Source organism: Polyodon spathula, chromosome 5 (genome assembly GCF_017654505.1).
Source record: "Polyodon spathula isolate WHYD16114869_AA chromosome 5, ASM1765450v1, whole genome shotgun sequence".
Lineage (NCBI taxonomy): Eukaryota > Metazoa > Chordata > Actinopteri > Acipenseriformes > Polyodontidae > Polyodon > Polyodon spathula.
In genome coordinates, this window is record NC_054538.1 from 74,256,283 (window position 1) to 74,276,412 (window position 20,130).

General features: G+C 37.6%; 1 protein-coding gene across 9 annotated transcripts in view; it reads left to right on the plus strand.

Moving 5' to 3' along the window:
* The window catches only part of agpat4 (1-acylglycerol-3-phosphate O-acyltransferase 4 (lysophosphatidic acid acyltransferase, delta)), a 28,102-nt gene continuing 7,972 nt past the window's right edge, over positions 1 to 20,130 (plus strand). For 2 of the 9 annotated variants that reach the window (XR_005950374.1, XM_041251313.1), the window contains exons 1-5: positions 2 to 153; positions 14,919 to 14,995; positions 16,918 to 17,129; positions 18,493 to 18,662; positions 19,813 to 19,974. Coding sequence is in view for 7 of the 9 variants with exons in the window: in XM_041251313.1 (XP_041107247.1) it covers positions 16,952 to 17,129; positions 18,493 to 18,662; positions 19,813 to 19,974 (510 nt within the window). In the remaining 2 variants the exon portion in view is untranslated. Of the gene's footprint in view, positions 154 to 11,504; positions 11,685 to 14,918; positions 14,996 to 16,917; positions 17,130 to 18,492; positions 18,663 to 19,812; positions 19,975 to 20,130 lie in introns of those variants that run through there. The other 7 variants (XR_005950375.1, XM_041251315.1, XM_041251314.1 and 4 more) reach the window with 6 other exon arrangements.

Consider the following 20,130-nt stretch of genomic DNA (forward strand, 5'->3'; position numbering starts at 1 on the left):
TGGAGTTTCTGTGCTGTGGGTGGTGGTGAAGAGACTGGTTTGACCTGCTCATCTAAAATAGTGGCAGTACTCTCTCTCCATCTCGCAATCCCTCCCTTCCTCTCCCTCCACTGGGATTCTTAAGTGCATGTGGCAAGGACCAGAAGACACAAGGTATGTAACAGTTTCTTTATGTTTTTTCCATGCTGAAGTAATTGGCTGCTGCTGTACATACTGAACTAATTTGCTAGAAAGAGCTACAAAAGGCTGACGATAGCAGCAGAAACAGTCTTGAGATGTATGTGTGGTAAAAAAAAAAAATGTATGTTGGAAGAGGAGGAATTTAGTTTGGATTCCATGTGTAAAGCATGTGAAATAAAAGTCTGAGGGAAAACAGGCTGAGGAAATGTTCCAGATCTCTGTGTTTTTTCAGTTCCCATGGTAACCACAGATATGATGTAGACTGATGGCTGCAAATAAAATATAAAGAAAAAACAGAAGTAAAAATATAAATTGTATTTATGATACAACAAAAGAATGTATGTTGGTTGTCTAGGGACCACATATTTCTACGTTTGTGTCTTCTGTTTGAAACTGTTACAGTTAGTTTCAGTGTCTTAAGACATTTATACCAGTGTCATTAATTACGAAGTGCAGGTCATGTAATGCCTAAAGAAATCAAACAGGGTTAAAAAGTAATTGTCAATGGAGCTCGATCAACTTTGCATTTATCTATACTACTGTGGTCTAGCATTCTGGCTTCTTCTGGTAATGTACTGCATATTAATCTGTTATTTTATACTGCTTGGTAAACAATGCAAATCTGAACAGATTAAAGCTCCACTCCTGGTCTACCAGACTGTGTAAATGCAAGTTAAAGTTATCACGTTTACCAAAGAGGTTTGTATATACTGTAGCAATCTCGGTTAATGCAGGCATGAGTGTCACACAGGGCGAAGCAATCCACACCCAGGCAGAGGGTGGGCGTGAACCCGGGACATCTCGGACACCAGCATAGCTGCCGATACCGCTGTACAAACGACCCGGCTCATTTGCAGATGCAGGAGCATACATCGGGCTTATGTCTACGTGTGTGATTACATCCCCTACCAGGCCTGCTGCTGCCTTCCCCTGTGCACGCTACAATACAAAGGAGTGCCATATAGTGTTTAATTAAAGGATTTGTCTCCTGTTTGCACAAAATGCCTCTAGCATTGTTCTAGAGCAACCTGATTGCATAGCCTTTTGATTCTTTCTGCCTCAGTAACTCTGATGCTGCGAAGAAAATGTGAGCTGCAAATGAGTTGTCAGGAGGGAGCTTTAGACCCATAAACCTTCACTGCCCGAGGTTAGTTCTCAGACTGCAAACAAAACATATTGGGATAGGCAGACATATTCAATTTTTAATTTGCTTGAGTGAAGACTAAAACTGGAAATAACCAAAAATTGTTTATATAATAAAGATCACAAAATCCTAAAGGGAGCCATGGTGCTTGATGCGCCCATCTACTGAGGGCTGTTGGATATGCGTATTTGTGTACAACAGTTATCAATTGCAATGGAGTAAGAATCTGTATACAGCGGGACCTGCCATATCCGATTTAATTGGTTCTAGGGTCAGTAGATATGTGAAGTATCGTATCATAGAGAGTTGTTATACTGCACTGTAGCTACTTTATTAACTGCATTATAAATGAACTATATCAGGTACACCAGTGTGTCTAAAACAATAAAGGAGTACTTCATTTGTGAAGAGGTGCTGGGGCGCAAGCAATGACAATAATTCAGTTACACCGCACCCTACACAAACATTGGTTTGACCCGCGGCCCGCATGTTAAGTTCAACACCAGCCCTAAATAAAATGTTGTTCTTATTAATAAACATTAGTAATAATCGGAAGCAGTGGTGTGTAAAAATAGCACAAGCCAGTTTTCACTATCTAGTGAAGTAGGCTACAATATTTGCTTTCATTTTAAAAACTTGTTTATTGAAATTAATGTTCAATAGACAATAGAGTCGCAGTCCTTCTTTCCGATCCAGTGTCATCTTTATGGCACATGGCTGAGATCGTAAAATAATTCAATGTCGCAGGTTGCGGACTCTGTTTAACGCACGCTGCAATTTGCAGAATTGTGTTAAAAAACATTTAATGACATTTTTAACTTTCATAACTGAAAAGGTTCCAGAGCTATGCCTCGACAAGCTCAGAGGTGCCATTAGAAAACAGAGCACTATAATACAGTATTTGGCAATTTGCAAAACAGCACGTAATTGTCCATAAATAATAAATGGGTTCCAGAGCCTTAATTGGGAGAGCATGTGGTATGAGGAGGTGTACAGAGCAATAGGGAGAGTGCAGCTGTTTAGTCTTGCTTACAAGTCTCAAGCACGTTTCTCTCTCATTCTCACTTCCTGTATCCCCTACATAATGGTTAAGTCCAATCAATATACAGGAACTCTATAGTCCTAATGCAAACGTACACTGATTCAAGCTTATTTTCTGTCACAATTCACAACACAATTCTCACTGTAATTTCTCAGTTCATGCCAAAAGTAATCTGTGCTATTAAATTGGTACCAGCATGTGTAAATTACAAATGCCAGAGATCCATTGGTTAATACAAGGTATTGTATCTTACAGGATCGGATATGATAGATTCCACTACATGTGGCAATATACACAGCTTTGGGTTTTCAGTGGAAAGTGTAGTCTGCAAAACAAATACATTCAAACTCTTGTTTTGCTTTCAAGACAGACTGCTGACTATTAAAGCAACTATATGACGGAGATTTACATTTTTAAACACACTGTCTTGATTAAAGCCATGTGTTACAGCTTGTGAAGGTCCATCTATGTCTTCTAACCAGGGAGGAAAAAAGAGCAAGCAGTACAAATGTTTTTGTAAAGGTTACTGCCATTGTCAAAACAAGTCAGCTCTAAATGTATTGCAGTTGTATTTATTTCAAGCTCACATTATACTGCATCCTGCCCTGTAGCATTACAGGATGCAGTCTAAAAATAAATCTGTTAAGCTCATTTACTGTAAGTAAATAATGTTGCACCGTCAATGTGTTTTGCTTGATAATGTCAGTAAATGTACTTAAGCAACATTATCTTAACCTCAGTAACAAGGCCGAGAGAGAGAGAGAGAGAGAGAGAGAGAGAGAGAGAGAGAGAGAGAGAGAGAGAGAGAGAGAGAGAGAGAGAGAATGAATTAAACCCAAAAAGGGTTGCCAGCACATATTATTCACCACACTCTGCAGCATATGCAAAACAGGATTAATCAGGCACAGAAGAGAAAGGCCAAATTAATTTTGTGGTGAAAACCCAGTGCACACATCACAAAACCCCTGTGCTTTACATCGCAACTCCAAGGGAGAGGCCATTAGCTTTGTGGCAGATGTGGCACTACACAAAATGTGTTCTCCCTGGAACATTTCATAGATCAGTTAATTTCAGTTAATGGCTGCTTTTACAACAAAAAATAGTCATACCTTTGTCTTGTTGAAACATATATAATGGAAACATAGTAGTCTGGTAACAAATGTTTCATCATGTTTCAACAGTCTTTTATAGTGTAGAACGAATGTAGAAATGTTCGCTATCACACCCATTTCTTTTCGTTGTCTACAGTATTTGCTAAGACCTAATACAGTTTCATACATAATTAATAAGCAAAAGTCTAAGGGGGCCATGTTTCATGGGGGACCAAATTTCGCTTAAGGTGGGTAAGTCATAGGGGGACTAGCTTTCATAATTGAAATTTAGATGTTTAGATATTTCATAGAACAAATTTCAGCAGCATTCAGGCTGGCACACAACTAATTAATGTTGCTGACATATAGTTATGTTCTGTTTAAGTCCCTTCATGAGTCACTGCCCTTTGATATTTCTTAATTTCCTTGATGACAATGAAACAAACAAGCGAGCACACTCTACACTCTTATCTAATATTATATTACTGCCCTTTAAACTGACAATAGAGTGTCACAAATTCAGTCCTGCAAGACAGTTAGAACTCTTCGCATTGGAATTTACAGTAATTGCAGGTTTGGCTGAAGCAAGTGTTGATAAAAGGGTTGTTTTTTGGGTCTGGGTGGTGATGCAACAGGCTCTGGTCTGAGATCTGTGGGAGACAGTAATAGGGATTATGGTTGACAGCATCAAGTTACAAACCTGCAGAAAAAGTTTCAAAAAATTTAAAAAATCCTGAGACATGTAATGAGTCTTCTCTTACAATTACAAGTTTCAGATCCGACACATTTCTACAGTTGGGTTTCAGTTATACTGGTGATGAGTCAACAGTATGAGTCTAATGAGTTGTTGGCAAATGAGTGTCGTCACTCTAATTCTCGAAACAGCTGCTAAAGCAGGAGGGCTGTAACAAGGATGAACAATCAAATCATTTTCAGCACCCCGCCTACATGTCTGGGAAAGATTGGGTCTTGTAAACATTAAAAAAAACAAAGTTTTAATACTTAGCAATAATCTCAAGTGATCTGTTACGTTTACACTTGATGTAATGCTATTAGAATATGTTAGTCTTTTTTTGAAAGGTTGCTGAAACTTGCAATATTCAGTTTTCTTAGTATAAAAATAAATGCTTGCTTAGGGTCACCATGCAACCAAAACAGTAATATGAAAATATTATTTTTTCTATTAAAAAATAGTTTAATTTAGTTTCCACTAATCAGGTTTTGTTGTGTGTAAGGTCTGCCTTAAATGCTGTATGTTTTCTAGAAGTGCTACTAATCAGAGGCTATCTAATCTACTAACCCAATATTCTCAATTGGTCTGTCCTGCTATACTGATTTGAAAATGAAGGTTTAGTTTGCAGAATATTTACAGCTGCTTGTTTCAGAAGCACAGACCATTTCAATTTGTTCATTTCCCTCCATGACTATGAAATTGTTATGAAAATGATTTCACAATAGATGCTGTGTGACCTTTTCTTTTAATCTCATATTAATGCAGCAGACATATCCTGCCAGAAAGACACACACACCATGGTGCATGGAAGATATTTCTTCCCTTTTTTTCTCATTACCATTAGTATAGCAAATTTGAACCACATGTTTTTGGGTATGAACAGTATAGTATTTTAGCTAAAGCTGTAAAACCCCAAAACACTCCATGGTACAAAAAAAAGAAAAGGCTTTTGTGACTGGAAACAATAAAGTATGTCTGTCTCTGGGTACTGGTTCAACAAGTAGTTCGAACGAAGTGTGTAAACCAAATATTATTAAATTAATTTGTTTAATGAAGGGGTTTACTTTTTTGGTAAATACAGAATAAACTGTGACAGAAGAAACTTGATCATTTAATGTTTTTGTTCGGTACAACACCCTATGGCGTCAAACCTGGGCTACAGTACGTTTTTTGTACAGTTTATTTCCATTCGCAATAGACATTTAGTAAATGTCAATTTTACACACGAGTGTGATCGTGTGTTAGTTTGTGCTTGTATCCTTTGGTGGGGGATTTTGGTCCGCTTGTTCTATTAAATACATCCTGGTCACACAGTCTTAAATAGTGTAATTAGTTCAATAACCACTTACACCACTTTATCTGTTCTTCCTGCTGTACCTTCTGTTGAAATAAACCAGACGTTAAAATGGGTTACTATGCACTGAGAAACCACAAGTCTCTCAACGCATCCTCCAGTTAATTGTATTAACATGCAGAACATCCCCCCCCCCAAAAAAAAAGAACTCACACATTTAAAAAAATAAAATAAAATAAAAAATCTTTAATAATCATGCACTACAGTTTTGGAACAAGCTAAAATAACATCAAAGACAAACAATAACACAGACAACTGCAAAAATTGTTAACAAGAGCAGGAAAATGATCAGAGCTACTGCTTACCAATTCACTTTTACATATTCACATTCTGTTATAGCTTTCTTTGTAATTATGCCTCTACAGATGGGGGGGGAGGGTTACTGTTTTCATTTCTAGGCTGCTATACCATCCACCTCTCAGAGGTATCAAATAGACAAGGCTACTTTGCAGAGAACCCCAGCACACAAGAAGGGTCCTTGAGGCCAAAGGCACTATACTGTTGCAATATAATTTGTAGATTGCAGGTGAAATATTACCTCCAACATGCCCCCTGGAGTAAGTCAGTCAGCCCTCATTAGAATCAGCAGCCCTTTAGCCTACCGACCTGATTCATGTATTGCAAACTTTTCTTTTTGAATCTAACTATGAGCACTGGGTGTGCACTCTGGTATTCTGAGTATTCACTCTGGTGCACTTTGTATTAAATTATATAATTAGGCGAGTGCAGGGAGAGGAACAGGCATTTTGCCAGCTCCACTATTTGCATGGTTAATATATGAAATTAGCACACCCTGATAAATTAACTGGCAATCATTTTAAATGATCAATATCAATTCTTGAAACTGTCAAATTTGGAAGGAAGAATGTTTGCAGAGCAAAGTGTCTTGTTTTAATAGCATTGTGTAGGATGGTGTAAATGTTGGGTTTTAACTCCTAAAATGACATATGACATTCCAGTACTGAAACTAAACAGGATATACTGTACTATTTTACCATTTGAGTAATAAAAATAATTAAACATACCAGTATTTGCCAGCATTGCCTCAGGCCTATATAGAGATTTGCTCCGGCTTTCCAAAGTCCCAGCAATTTTAAGCAACTCACAATCTACTGTATTTCTACAGTACCTCCATACTTTGATTTGCAGTATCACTGCTCTTTATCATGCTTTTCCAGCTCATGAGATGCACATTTTGTGCTTTATCGTACTTGGTATACTGCTGTTAATATGTCTACTTAGGTTAGGCCTGTAGCTCCCTCCCTTAATCACCCACACAAGCACACACCATTAGGAAATGTTTTCTCAGAAGTGACAGCTGTTGGAAACGTTTGAAGTGTTGAGGCTAGTGGTAAGCAGCTATGGAAGATAAGTCTATGTGTAATTTTGTTAATTTTTTTTTTTAAAAAAAACAAAAAAGCTTACTTTACGTCATGCTTTCCAAGGTCTGTGTTGCCATTGTAGCCTCAAAATGGGTGGGATTATGTGTCTTCACCTGCAATCACCCTCCAGCTGTCAAGTTTTACTGTATTTCTATTAGCTACACAATGGCTTAGCTCTACCACTCCTAATTAGATTTAATCTTGACGTATCTGGTTTATAATGGGTCACTTGTGGCTACTCGCTTAAATTTTTATTTCTATACAGTACGTTGTAGCTTTGTTTTTTCTTTTCAATTCATACGCCACTTTCCAAGCTTTCAATTGAGTAAAACATAATACCAATTTACAAAGGTCGTCCAAAGCCTAAATTGGAGCTGCTTTAACTGGGAGGACCACCGTTTTAATTGGTCATGGTACGAAAAAACGAAAATGATTCGCTGTTTTGTTTTTCAAACCGGCTCTTCATCTCCCCTGTGGGTTACTGTGGGCTACAGTGTTTTAAAAAATCTTCCACGACTGTAAAAACATTTTTTTCACAAATGACACTTAAGATTCGTCAATCAAGTCAGTCCACGATGCTTTTGTTATAATCTGTTGCTTATGATATTGAAGAGATAGCGTCCTCTCTGATGCCTAGCTCACCGTGTGATAGTTGACCGTGACTGGAGTTTTGCGTCCCGAGCCGAAGGCGCTAACGAAAGCCAAGGTCAACTGTCACACGGTAGAGCCATCATTGAGGGGCCACTATCACTATTAGAAAATTAATTAATTTCTTTAAATAAATAAATAAATAAATAAATAAATAAACTAGATTTACCTTGAACTTGTACTGATTTGTCTGGTACCTTTCCGCTGAGTAAAGACATTCTAAGAAAATAGTCCCTAACATTTTTTTTTTAAATATAAAACAACAAGGATGACATACATATAAAGACAAAAACTATTTGTTTCTATTTAATAAATCTATTTAAATGTTTTATTAACTTATTAGTGTTTTAAACCCCTATTTATAATTAGAACATTGTCCGAGGAATGAACGGAGCAATTACTCCACAGTCTATGCACGATGGCGTCTGAACAATACAATCTATCATGAAATGCCACTCTAAAATGTCTCCTAACGCACCGTGACTCTACCTTCGCTACAGGATTGGTTGATTTCGTCGAAACAAAGCACTGATTGGATGGTTTTGGTGGATAATATATTAATTTGGACCAATTGTGTCTTTGTGTAGTATTTACTGTCCAATAGAAGTGAACTACGCTTAAAAATACAGCAAGCCAAAAAGAAAAAGCCAGCACTTGCGCGGATTGATTTTAAATTGGATTCACCGTTGGTGCTGAGACGTCTATTAGAACTGGAAGCTGATTGGTTGACGGTACTGAATCGTTTTCTAATTCTTATGAAATTACGAATTACATTTTGAAACATGCAAGGTTTTTATTGCGTATAGTATTTCACCTAAAAGTTGGACATTATTGCTCTGTAAATAAATTGCACGCACTTGCCTATATCAGAGGTTTCTTCCTTGCTTTTCAGCACGCTCATTCTCGACTGATAACACGGCCAGACCGCTCTGTGTCTTTCTTGGGACATAGCGCTTCTCAGATAGTTCTTAATGAGCTTCAGTTTTCAGAAGGAACGCACGCAAAATGCTGCTGTAACCGGTATGGTAAGAAACAGCATGCATGCCGTGCAGATACCGGGAAAACTCGAAGAGAGAAAGTACTTTTCAAGCATTAAAAGTGAAGCTATTTCCAGTACTGTGGATTTCTTGGAGAGTTCGGGATTGATAAAACCGTGTAACAATTTTTTTTTTTTTTTTTTTTTGGTTCCTGGGTAGTAAGTGTTATTTCCTAATTGCTTATGCCTCAAAAGTAGAAAATGGCTATTATTCCCCACAAACTTTGCTTTTGTGACCAGGACAGTGATATTTTGAAATGTACCTATTTTTCAGAACATTCCAGATAGATTCAGTGCTGAGTAAACTTGGAGTAACTTCTAGAACTTTCTAGAACTTTCCAGTAATATAAATAGTAGTATAAATACAGGGGCCTTAAGCCCACCAGTTCAGTTTAGTTCCAGCTGCCTAAGTGGATACATATCTGCATTTTTCTGAGATGGCATCAAGAGGCTGCAATGGTGGCATTCCTGATGGGTCTCCAAGGCAGTTTTACCAAGTTTCCCTGCTATCTTTGCCTTTGGGACAGCAGGGACACTAAGACGCACTACCACAGGCGGGACTGGCCACAGCGGACCGAGTTCTCTGTGGGGAGGAACAACGTCAAGTGGGAGCCACTGGTGGTCCCCCGGAAGGTGCTGATGCCACCACTGCACATCAAAGTGGGCCTTATGAAACAATTTGTCAGAGCTCTAGATAAGGAGTCGGCAGCCTTCAAGTACCTTCAAGACTTCTTCCCTAAGCTGTCTGAGGCAAAAGTCAAAGCCGGTGTCTTCGTCAGACCACAAATAAAGAAGATCCTGGAGTGCAATGAATTCCCCAAGAAGCTCACTAGTAAGGAGAAAGCAACTTGGAACAGCTTTGTTGCAGTTGTTCGGGGCTTCCTGGACAATCACAAGGCCGAAAACTATGTGGAGCTGGTTGAGACTCTGGTGAAGAACTACGGCACAATGGGCTGTAGGATTTCCCTCAAAGTCCATATCCTTGATGCTCATCTTGATAAATTCAAGGAGTACATGGGAGCGTACTCGAAGGAGCAAGGTGAGCGCTTCCACCAGGATATACTGGACTTTGAACGCCACTACCAAGGACATTATAACGAGAACATGATGGGAGACCACATTTGGGGGCTGATTCGTGAAAGTGATTTACAGTATAATCATAAATCTCGAAAAACTACTCACTTCTAAATCTTTTGTAGTCATTTTTGTATTACTTTAGTATAAATACATGTTAATTTGGTTTCTTATGTTGTTTTCTCATTGGAAATAGGTCAATTTCAAAATATCACTGTCCTGGTCACAAAAGCAAAGTTTGTGGGGAATAATAGCCATTTTCTATACTTTTGAGGCATAAGCAATTAGAAAATAACACGTACTACCCAGGAACAAAAATTGTGTTACATAGTGTAATCGTCAGTTGCCGTTATCAGTATTGATGGCTGAAGAGCTTTGAATGTAGAGACTAGATTCAGACTTTCAAAGCGTTGTTTAGTCTGTGTGGACGCTATTTTTAGTAGTGTAGCGTAAAGCATGTTAACTTTTAACCTTTTTCTGCAGATATTTATCTCTGTTAAATATTGATCACAGAGCTCGTCGTAGAATGTCTCCACTTTCTGATTTCTGATTTACGGTTCAGAAACTACAACAGCAGTAACACAGTGGTCATATCCACGCCCATATATGGTCATTTTAATACGACACTATAGGGTTAAAACCAAAGTTACTACTAGCGTCGTGGTAGGGTACACGGCGGTGTGTGCTGGCTAGAGGAAAGATGCCGGCTAGTCCTTTAACTCGTTTGCCATTATTCGTTAGGCCAACAGTTTTATTTTAGTTTGAGTATTCTGGACAGAAAAATTTAGAAATGTTCACGTTTTATTTATCTCTTTTGAAGTGCGAGTGGGCCCTGGAGCAGCACCTCCTGTACTTACGATAGCTATGACACTGCAAAAGATATTGGCCAATCACCTGATCATCTCTTTAAAGCTGAGCTGGATGTTCCAACACAACACCGATCCAAAGCACACATCAAAATCTGCTTCAGAATGGTTAAAGAATACAATCAAGGTTCTGGAATGGCCCAGTCAAAGGCCCGATCTAAATCCGATTGACAATCTTTGGTATGAGTTGAAGGCTGTGCACAAGAGAGCTCCTCGGAATTTGAATGAACTGGAAACATTTTGCCTTGAAGAATGGTCAAAAATCATTAAAGAATCATGCCAAAAGCTCATTGACAAAGATCCTATATGTTTAAAATAGGTTATTATTGCTAAAGGTGCCTCAGATATATTAATTTTCCTTGTCAGGGTATGAATATTTTTGAATTAGTATTTTTTGAGTTTTGCAAAAAAGGAGACTTTATTATAAATCTGTACATAAAGAACATTAAAAAAGGAGTAGGTGTTTTTCATCCACAAAACGAATGCTTTTGGCTTTCTAATACCTATATTATTTATAATAAAAAACTGACTGATGCTCAATAAATAAATAATAATAATAATAATAATAATAATAATAATAATAATAATAATAATAATAATACTTTATTTATAGAGCACCTTTCATACCACAGGGTTTAAGTCACATCACACAAGTTCACAGCTATAAAGATAGATATTATAAAAACACTAAGCCAAAAAACTCAAATAAAAAATACATAAAAAAAACAATTACAGGGGTTCCCAAACTGTGGTCCGTGGGAGCAATAACATTTTATGTATTTTTTCGTGTTAATAGTGAAAAGGGGGCGCCGGCGGCAGCTGGAACTAGAAAAATAAAGTTTAGCAAGGCACTGTTGGTGGACTGTCAATCAAAGCGGAAATTCACAAATCAGCTAACAGATTGCTTACCTGTAGGCGGGATGTAGAGCGAGAGCTCTAATAATAGGGCGGCGTTAAGTCATGTGATCGCTCTGCTGGCAAGCTGTATGAAGTGTGTTTATTATTAATAAAATTACAACATGTCGAATCCGCTACCAGAAACTACGTTTTGCAAAGTATAAAGAACAAAAAAAGGCAGCTGCAGGAGTTTGAATGCTTCTGTAGCTCGGGCTCAGCTTTGAAGTGCTGGAATGGGTTCGTACTTTTGTAGAAACGTTTTCATACTAACCTTTGTACTTGATAACATCCATTTAAAAATTCAGTTGATGCCTTTGATGAATATGTTTTTGTGACTAATTAGCTATTAGAATTGAAAATATTTAGTACTTGGATCAAAGTTTGATGTATATTTCAGTATTAACTAAATCAAGTTATTAAGTCAAACTGATAAATCTTGTTACATACCGGTAATTGATTTTTTTTTTTTTTGTACAGAGTAATGGTGAAAAAAAAAAGTAACTTAGCAAGGCTTTCGTTTCCTTCTGTATTGTGCATAGTCTGCCTATTTTGTGCGTGACAGGTAACAGCTGGACGTTTTAGTTACAGTGTTCAGAAATTAGGATTTAAGAGTTATGTTTTTGTGCACGTTGTACTGGTTTTACTCGGTGATTCCTGTTAAGGTATTTATGAATGGGAATAATAAGAGACACGCTCGTCTTTCTTGTTTGATGACTAAGAAAAATAACTGCAATTCTGAAATGTTCAATTGTACAAAGATACCTAACTTAAAGATTTGATAAAAACGTCTGTTTAATTTTTGCAATTTATTTTATTTACTAAAATTAGTGTTTCAAAAAAGGTTATTTTCACTCAGTGCATACTCTGTGTGATTTCCATCTTTCACACCATTTATTCAAATGAGTAAAGGACAGTTTATATTAGGTTTATTTATAATGTTACAGGTTTAAACATATAAAATGTTTTTAATTTGGCATTTTCCTGACAAGTGCTAATAGTGGGCCACAGTGCCTAATGCAGCAGAACAGGGGGGCCTCGGGTAAAAAAAAAAACAGTTTGGGAACCCCTGAAATAGAACCGTTAAAATAACCGTGTCAAAATAAAACCAGAAGGCTAAATAATAATGATGAGTCTTAAGCCTTGCTTTAAAAGTAGCCACTGCCGGCAAACCTCAGATATGATTGGGCAGAGAGTGTCACAGCTGCCCAAACACAAAAAGTTACCTGGGAGTACAGAGCAGGCCACTATCAGCTGACCTCAGTGTAGCGGAGGGAGATAGGGAGACAGTAACTCTGACAAGTAGTCTGGTGCCATTCCATTGAGTGCTTTAAACGCAGTAGAATTTGAATTTTAAAAAATAAATAGAATTTTAAAATCAATTGTGTATTTCAGAGGAAGCCAGTGCAAAGATGCCAGCTAAGCTTATTATTTCAGAAAAACTTTTTACAAGGATTAATTGCATGTGTTTTAATAGTTTGAGCCCAGCTCTTATTAGAAACAGGTAGCATAGCCTCAAGTCAAATGCAACAGTGATCTATTATGGACGAGATATTAACAAGTAGACGTGGAGAAATTGCAAGATCTAAAGTGTGCCCACGATTATGGTTGGGTATAAAACATGCTGAATAAAATTGAGCCCAAGAGTCTCAAAAACGTACAGCCTTTGAATCAGCTTCATTATCAATCAATGTAAATTAAAATCTCTTGAGTAGAAGAATCTTATCATAATTAACATTTAAAATAGACAGGTATTCGTCAAATTCTGTTAGACAGGACTGACTAGGTTTTGGTGGTCGATGGAGTAAGAAGTAGTAGCTGGCTGGTCAATATTAAAGACAAAGACTCAATTGAAGAAAACTCCTCAGCATTTTTCTGCTTACAGTTGTATCATTACAGAAAATACTAGCTGGTCCACTCCCTCGAAGGAGAAGCTTCAATCAGGGAGGTGGTATTATTCACACTCAGCCAAGTCTCAGTCAGAAAAAAATCCAAGTCTGTAACATGTAATAAAATCCTTGATTAGAACAATGCTTGAAATGTGGCGGTACTCACCGGTACCAAGTACCGCTGCTTCTCAATTTCAAATATTTGAGTCCCGCCACTTCTGAATTTAAAACATTTGAGTAGCACTTTGGCACTTATCACTGACTATCTGCCCGTTTTCTTTTCCAAACTGTCAGCTGCATTTATGTGACTTTCTAGTTGTTACTTTTTTGTCCCAGCAGCAGCTGCAAGGTTGACGTCCCAGCAGAGCATAGTCTGCAACTCCCAGAGTGCATTACAAAACAGCTGCAACTCCCAAAGTGCATTGCATTACAAAACAATTACAACTCCCTGAGTGCATTACAAAACAGCTGCAACTCCCAGAATGCATTGCATTACAAAACAACTGCAACTCCCAGAGTGCAATACAAAACAACTGCAACTCCCAGAGCGTATTGCAAAACAGAGTGGGGGAATTTATTTTGAATGGTCCAGGTCAAGTCGTTATTAGACGCAGTACTGATTAGACGAGATGAGCTGGACAGGGAGAGAGGAAAAGAGAGACAGCTGGACAGGATGCCTGAGAGACTGCTAGACAGGGAGACAGACATGGAGATGGAAAGGGATACCGTGAGAAAGCTGGGCATTGGCAGGGAGACAGATAGAGGTGGAAAAGGAGTCAGAGAGAGGGCTTGACAGGGAGCCTGTGAGTACTGCCACTTTTTTTCCATTTCAAGCACTGGATTAGAAAGGCTTTGTTTGATAACAAGTGAACATTAAGTAAACGAAGGCCCCAATAAGATTAATACAATTAACCCTTCAGAGTGAACTAAGTTTCCTAAGGCGATACTGCCTAGATTTTAATTTGACAATTTGAATGTGATTACAGAGCAGTACGGAAACAGCTTCAGGGTTGGAGATACTTAATCATTACTTCTCCAAGTTCTCTGCAAGTTGAATTGAACCCCTCCTGCTAGGCTGTAAGCCATCCTTCCCAAAGAACCTAGGTCTCTCCCAAAGCTATCCCAGTTGTCAACAAATCCTGTGTTCTCTACAGTGCACCCAGCTTTTAGCCAGTTACTGAGGGAAAACAGTCTACTTAAAGCATCACGGCCACTACCCATAACGGATATGGGGCCCGAGATAATAACTCTCTCACACTCTAACTTTTGAACAAGTACTTAAAATTCTTGAATTCCTGAGATTCTCTCAAACTTATAACACTTGTGCCCACATGTAAAACCACAGTAGAGACCTGATTGTGCCTGCCTATTAAATTATCTCATTGAGAAGTAATATCTTTGACTGGCCCCTGGGAAACATTTAACATTTATTTTATTTGTATTACTGATGGTTCTATCAACATTTTTAACAATGGAATTCCCTGCTAAGGGAGATTCTTCGTGTTGCAAAAGAGCATGAGATTTGTTTGTAAAAACAAGTTTGGGACAGAAGGAGCAGCCTTAACTTTAGATCCCTTTCTTACAGTTATCCACCCCTGTGTTTCACATGGGGGAGAAAGAGAGAGCAGCCCTGTGTGCAAACACCTCACCAGCAACCGAGGGGTAAGCCCTTGCATCTAGGCTGGAAATGGAGGGGTCAGGAACATCCTCCATTGCAGTTTGACTTACGATACACACCCCACTGGTCTAAAGCTATTAAAACTGTCCTCAATTAAGATAGTTATATGTTATTTTAAAGTAGCTGTTTTAGCTATAAGTTCCTAATTACAATTGCATTTTTGACATGTAAAGTCACATGTAAATTCAACATAGCTAACCACAGTGAACATATTACACAGACTGCATAGCATAGCTTTCTTATTATCTGAAAACATCACTAACAAGCAAAATTAAAACAAGCAAGTCAGTCTGCAGTGTGTATTAACACCACCCAGTTAAACATGCAAACTGCAGTAGCAGTCAAAATCCCAGTCTCACCTTGAGGGAAGAAACAATCAGTCAGCGAGTAGAAATTAAGCCTTCTACCTCAGGCCTCTGAGAGTCCAAAGATTTCCCACAATTAGTACATATCAGCAAAGTAGTTGCTATTTGACCAATATGTAATAGCAATGCTATTACTTTAGGAGCAGAAAAAGTAACAAAGTATGAGCAGTAAAATGTGTCAAAGTAGTCTTTAATAACAATAAAAGCATGAATGAGACTACACAAGCACCAAAAGCATCCAAACAGCCACAAAGTTCTTTTCTCACTGTCCTTATCTTGGCTGCCACTCTGACTGCCCCTCACACCAGCAGAGAGTTTAAAATAGCAGCAGAGTAGGGCAGTTAGCAGCATTAAGTACAGGTGTGTGTGTGTGTATTACAGACTAGCAGCTGGGCAGGGCAGAGTAAATGAAAAACAGGTCCAAAACCAAAAAGAATAGTGATCTTACTCACTGCAACGGCCACAGTCAAAGTCCTTTTCTCACTATCCTTATCTTGATTGCCGCTGTTACTATATGTTTAGCCTCCCCACTTATTAAAGTCAGGAGCCGCTACTGGTAATGATTAACACTCTTTGCATTATCCTGTTCTGAGAAATGTGCCACAGTTAAGGCCTTTGCACACTGGATCCATTCTGTCACTTATCATTCGTCATCCGAAGAAGTGTGTCACTCCATTGCACACGAGATGCGTTAATATTGTACTTCAGAGTTCTGGTGTGCAGTTGAGGCTTTGGAGTAAATATACCTGGTTTCAGTATTTTAATAAAAAATAAATACAATTCTGTTGTACATAACTTTAAACTCAAAAATGTTTTAAATGTAGTATAAACTTAATGTCAACAAGCGCTGATTAAAGTTTAAACGTTTGCTAATTATTACGTTTCTACTAGATCTACAATAATGTTACGCAAAAAAAAACCCATGATATTACACAACACGGTTGTCATAGCAACAGAAACCATATGACCAATATTTAATTTTTCAAACACTTGCTTCTATAATAACTATATCTAAAAGTTGGGAAGCTAGCAATTAGATACCGAAAATACTTTCCAACAATGACCTTCTGCGCTGTATGGATCTAGAAATTCCATCACATTCATGTAGTGCCCCTCTTTTCTGATTGTTAAGCCCTGACCGCTCTTGCCCTGTCACGGTTCTTTCTCTGATATGTGTCTCCAGGTTAGGCCATTGTTTCTTTACTTCCTTGACTACAATTGAAATAAAAAGTATATACCTGCGTGTTTTTGTAAGCTATCGGTTCATAATTTCATGTTGTATAATATGTGTCATTCATGCCCAAGTCCAGGGCAATGTCTTTATAGTCTTTGTAATCGTACAACATTTATGGACTCGTGTGCAAGGTACAATAAGGAAGGCACCAGTGTTTGTTCTCTTTATTTACATGTTAAATTCGGATGCGTTATCGGATCCAGTTTGCAATGGCCTTTAGAATAAGTTGTTCTTAAATTTTAAGAATCTCTGTATAATCCACAAAGGAACAGCTTTTGTTTTTCCCCCCCCCCCCCCCCCCCCACAGGCTTCACTTTCTGATTACTGGCATTATATGAAACATGGGTATCCTGGGGTTTCTGAAGTCGCAGTTCCTCTGCCACCTGATTATCTGCTGCGTGTTCATAGTGAGTGGGCTGATAGTGAACCTGCTCCAGTTATGCACCCTTGTCCTGTGGCCAATCAACAAACAATTCTACAGGAAGGTCAACTGCAAGCTGGCCTATTGCATTTCTAGCCGTAAGTATAGTGTAAAATACTTTAATGATATTCTTCAATACATCTATTATATCACGATACTAGTATCTCGATAGATAGAGAAGCAGGTTTAAATGTACCTGGCTGAAAACTATTGGAAGCTGCCACTGATTGAAGGGTATTATTATTATTATTATTATTATTATTATTATTATTAGTAGTAGTAGTAGTAGTAGTCGTAGGAGCTGTCTCATATTGTTTATAAAACTATTGTAACACATTTATTGATGACTTATTGATTGTAATTCACAGGGTTGCACTACTCCAGTCTTATTTGAAGGGGGTTGGTTAGTGTATTCAGTGGAACTTTACTGTGAGATGACCTTAAACAAATAGCAGGGCTGCACTGCAATGACTGTGTTTACCAAAGTGGCAGTTAACAGCACTGTGCAGTATGGGTGCAGCTGCCTCATGGAGATTGCATAGCATTGTGTGCTTCTTGTTCCAAATGCTTTCTTTGCAGCGCCACGTTTGATTGATTTAAGGCAGCACAGAAGGAACATAAATATTTTGAATAGCTTTGTACAGAAGATCTTTGTTCGGACATCGCGGTCCCAGAAATCTAGAATCAAACCTTATTGTTTCTCATAAGGAAACTATACAACTACAGTGGAGTAGATATGTAAAGAGGCACTGGAGAGATGTCTTTGGAATTTGAACTCATACAATTAACATACAGAAGCCTTTTTGTTACAAGCCAATACAGTTCAGTGATAAACACGTGGCCTTTCAGTGTCTGGCTGTTTAGTGTTCCAGCTTTTAGCATCTGATGAACAATGGCTGAATTCAGAAAATAGGTGAGCCTGATATAATTCATTATGAAACATTATCCAGAGATAAACAATCAAAAACAGACCTGTCTAAACAGAGATCACTGAGATTGCATATATGCTAATACATTTCTCCCAAATACAGATTTCTTTATTACTGTATAAATAGAGCTGACAGTTATGTTCATAACGTTAAAGTGTAAGTAGCTTCTTTGAATTTTCTTCTTAGCACATTGACATACAGAGACGCATCTTCTAGATCAAGGTGCTTTATCAAGTTCAGTCACAAGAATCTGATTTCTAAATTCCATACACCCTCAATTCCCATAAAGAGTGTGTAATCCTAGTAACTTGATACCGTTTACTTGTTCATTTTTCTTTCTAAATCACCAGTTAATGGTAATGACAAAAAAGAATGAAACAACCAATTGACATTAAATAGTGTTAAATACTGTTGCTGGTGAAACTTGCTTTTTTCTTTCCGTAGTCAGAGGCACAAGAAATAAAACAGAGCCCGTCTTGATGGGCCGAACAGCCCACTTTTGTTTTCCAACATCATCTTCTTCTTCTTATAGAATTAGTGATGCTGTTAGAATGGTGGTCTGGCACCGAATGTACCATCTACACAGACCAAGAAAACTACAAACAGTTTGGAAAGGAGAGTGCCATTGTCATCCTTAATCATAACTTTGAGATCGACTTTCTCTGCGGATGGACCTTCTGTGAACGATTTGGGGTCTTAGGGGTAAGAGTGTATTACTCGAATCATACTGTTAACAGTGTTGCTCACTAGGACTCGGCCATGCTGAATCAGCTATTTGTCTACAAACAGTGCAAATATAGAGCTGTATTTTTGGTTTTGTCCGATTAAAAAGTCATTAGGGATAATTCTGTCCATATGAATGTAGATTAAAATTTTCTTTGTTTATTGCACACAAAGTTCAAATTTTCCAACTGCTGTCTAAGCCAAAAAATGTTAATTGAAACAGATTCTCTGAACTTGTAAGAAAGTAGAGCATAGTTTCGGTTTCTGGGTAATTCAGTGAATTGACTTTTGATATACTGTGTGCAACCTTTGTGCTTAGTTTATTTCTAGTCAAGTATGGTTTACTTTTTGTATTAAAGGCACACATTTGAATACTGTGGGAAATGTATCAGAAAAGCCTGTTTTCCAAGAAAAACAAACATACACGAATGAGTCTTAGCTGCGACTCAAAATGCAAGAACCTGTTAGGCATCCAGTAACACTGCAAAATAAGGGACTGACAGTGGTCCTTATTCACAAAGTTTTAACTAGGGACTTACTTTTCTATGATTATTAATAAAATACTTGCTGTACTGCTCTTCTCTGCTATTGGCATTTTCTAAACAACAGTCTATGAATACCGTTTACAAAAATGTTATTCATAAAAACAGACTTTGAAAAAAAACATTTGTTAATAGCTAATGTGAAGGGCCAAGTAATTCAAACATTCTCACAGTACTAACTGTAATTTATGTACAAATTAAAAAAAAAAAAATAATAAAATATAATTCATGGTACGTTCCACGCCTATTCATATTGAACCATGAATTCCATTAGAACAATGCCTCAATAGTGTTCCAGGAAACCACAGATAGGGTTGGTTTTGGTCGAAACGAGTGTTAGAGTTAAGGCTACAGTTTTGTGTCGCTGAAAGAAAATGCTTTCTTTGTACTTGCTGTAAATTGTATCTGCAGCATATAGCATAACTATAAAGATGTTATTTATTAATCAATCATTAAATAATCTCCCCTTTTAAGGTGATGTGATTTTTCAATGGAATTTTAATTAGATCACACGGTAGTCCCACCTGCTTGACAAATCTAGTACAGTATTTTTCAACATTCTTTTTCTTTTTTTCTTTTCCATGTAGAGTGCAAAGGTTCTGGCTAAAAAGGAGCTTGCTTACGTGCCTTTGATTGGTTGGATGTGGTATTTTCTGGAGATTGTCTTCTGCACACGGAAGTGGGAACAAGATCGTATAACAGTTGTCCAGAGTTTACGCAACCTTAGGGACTATCCCGAAAAGTTTTGGGTAAGTTTTCAGTCACCTCAAAGGTCCCTACAACACTTGCAGGAGAATATAATTGCAGGCTCTTCAAAATAACTATATATTTATATATATATATATATATATATATATATATATCTATATATATATATTATATATATATATATGACATTTATCAAA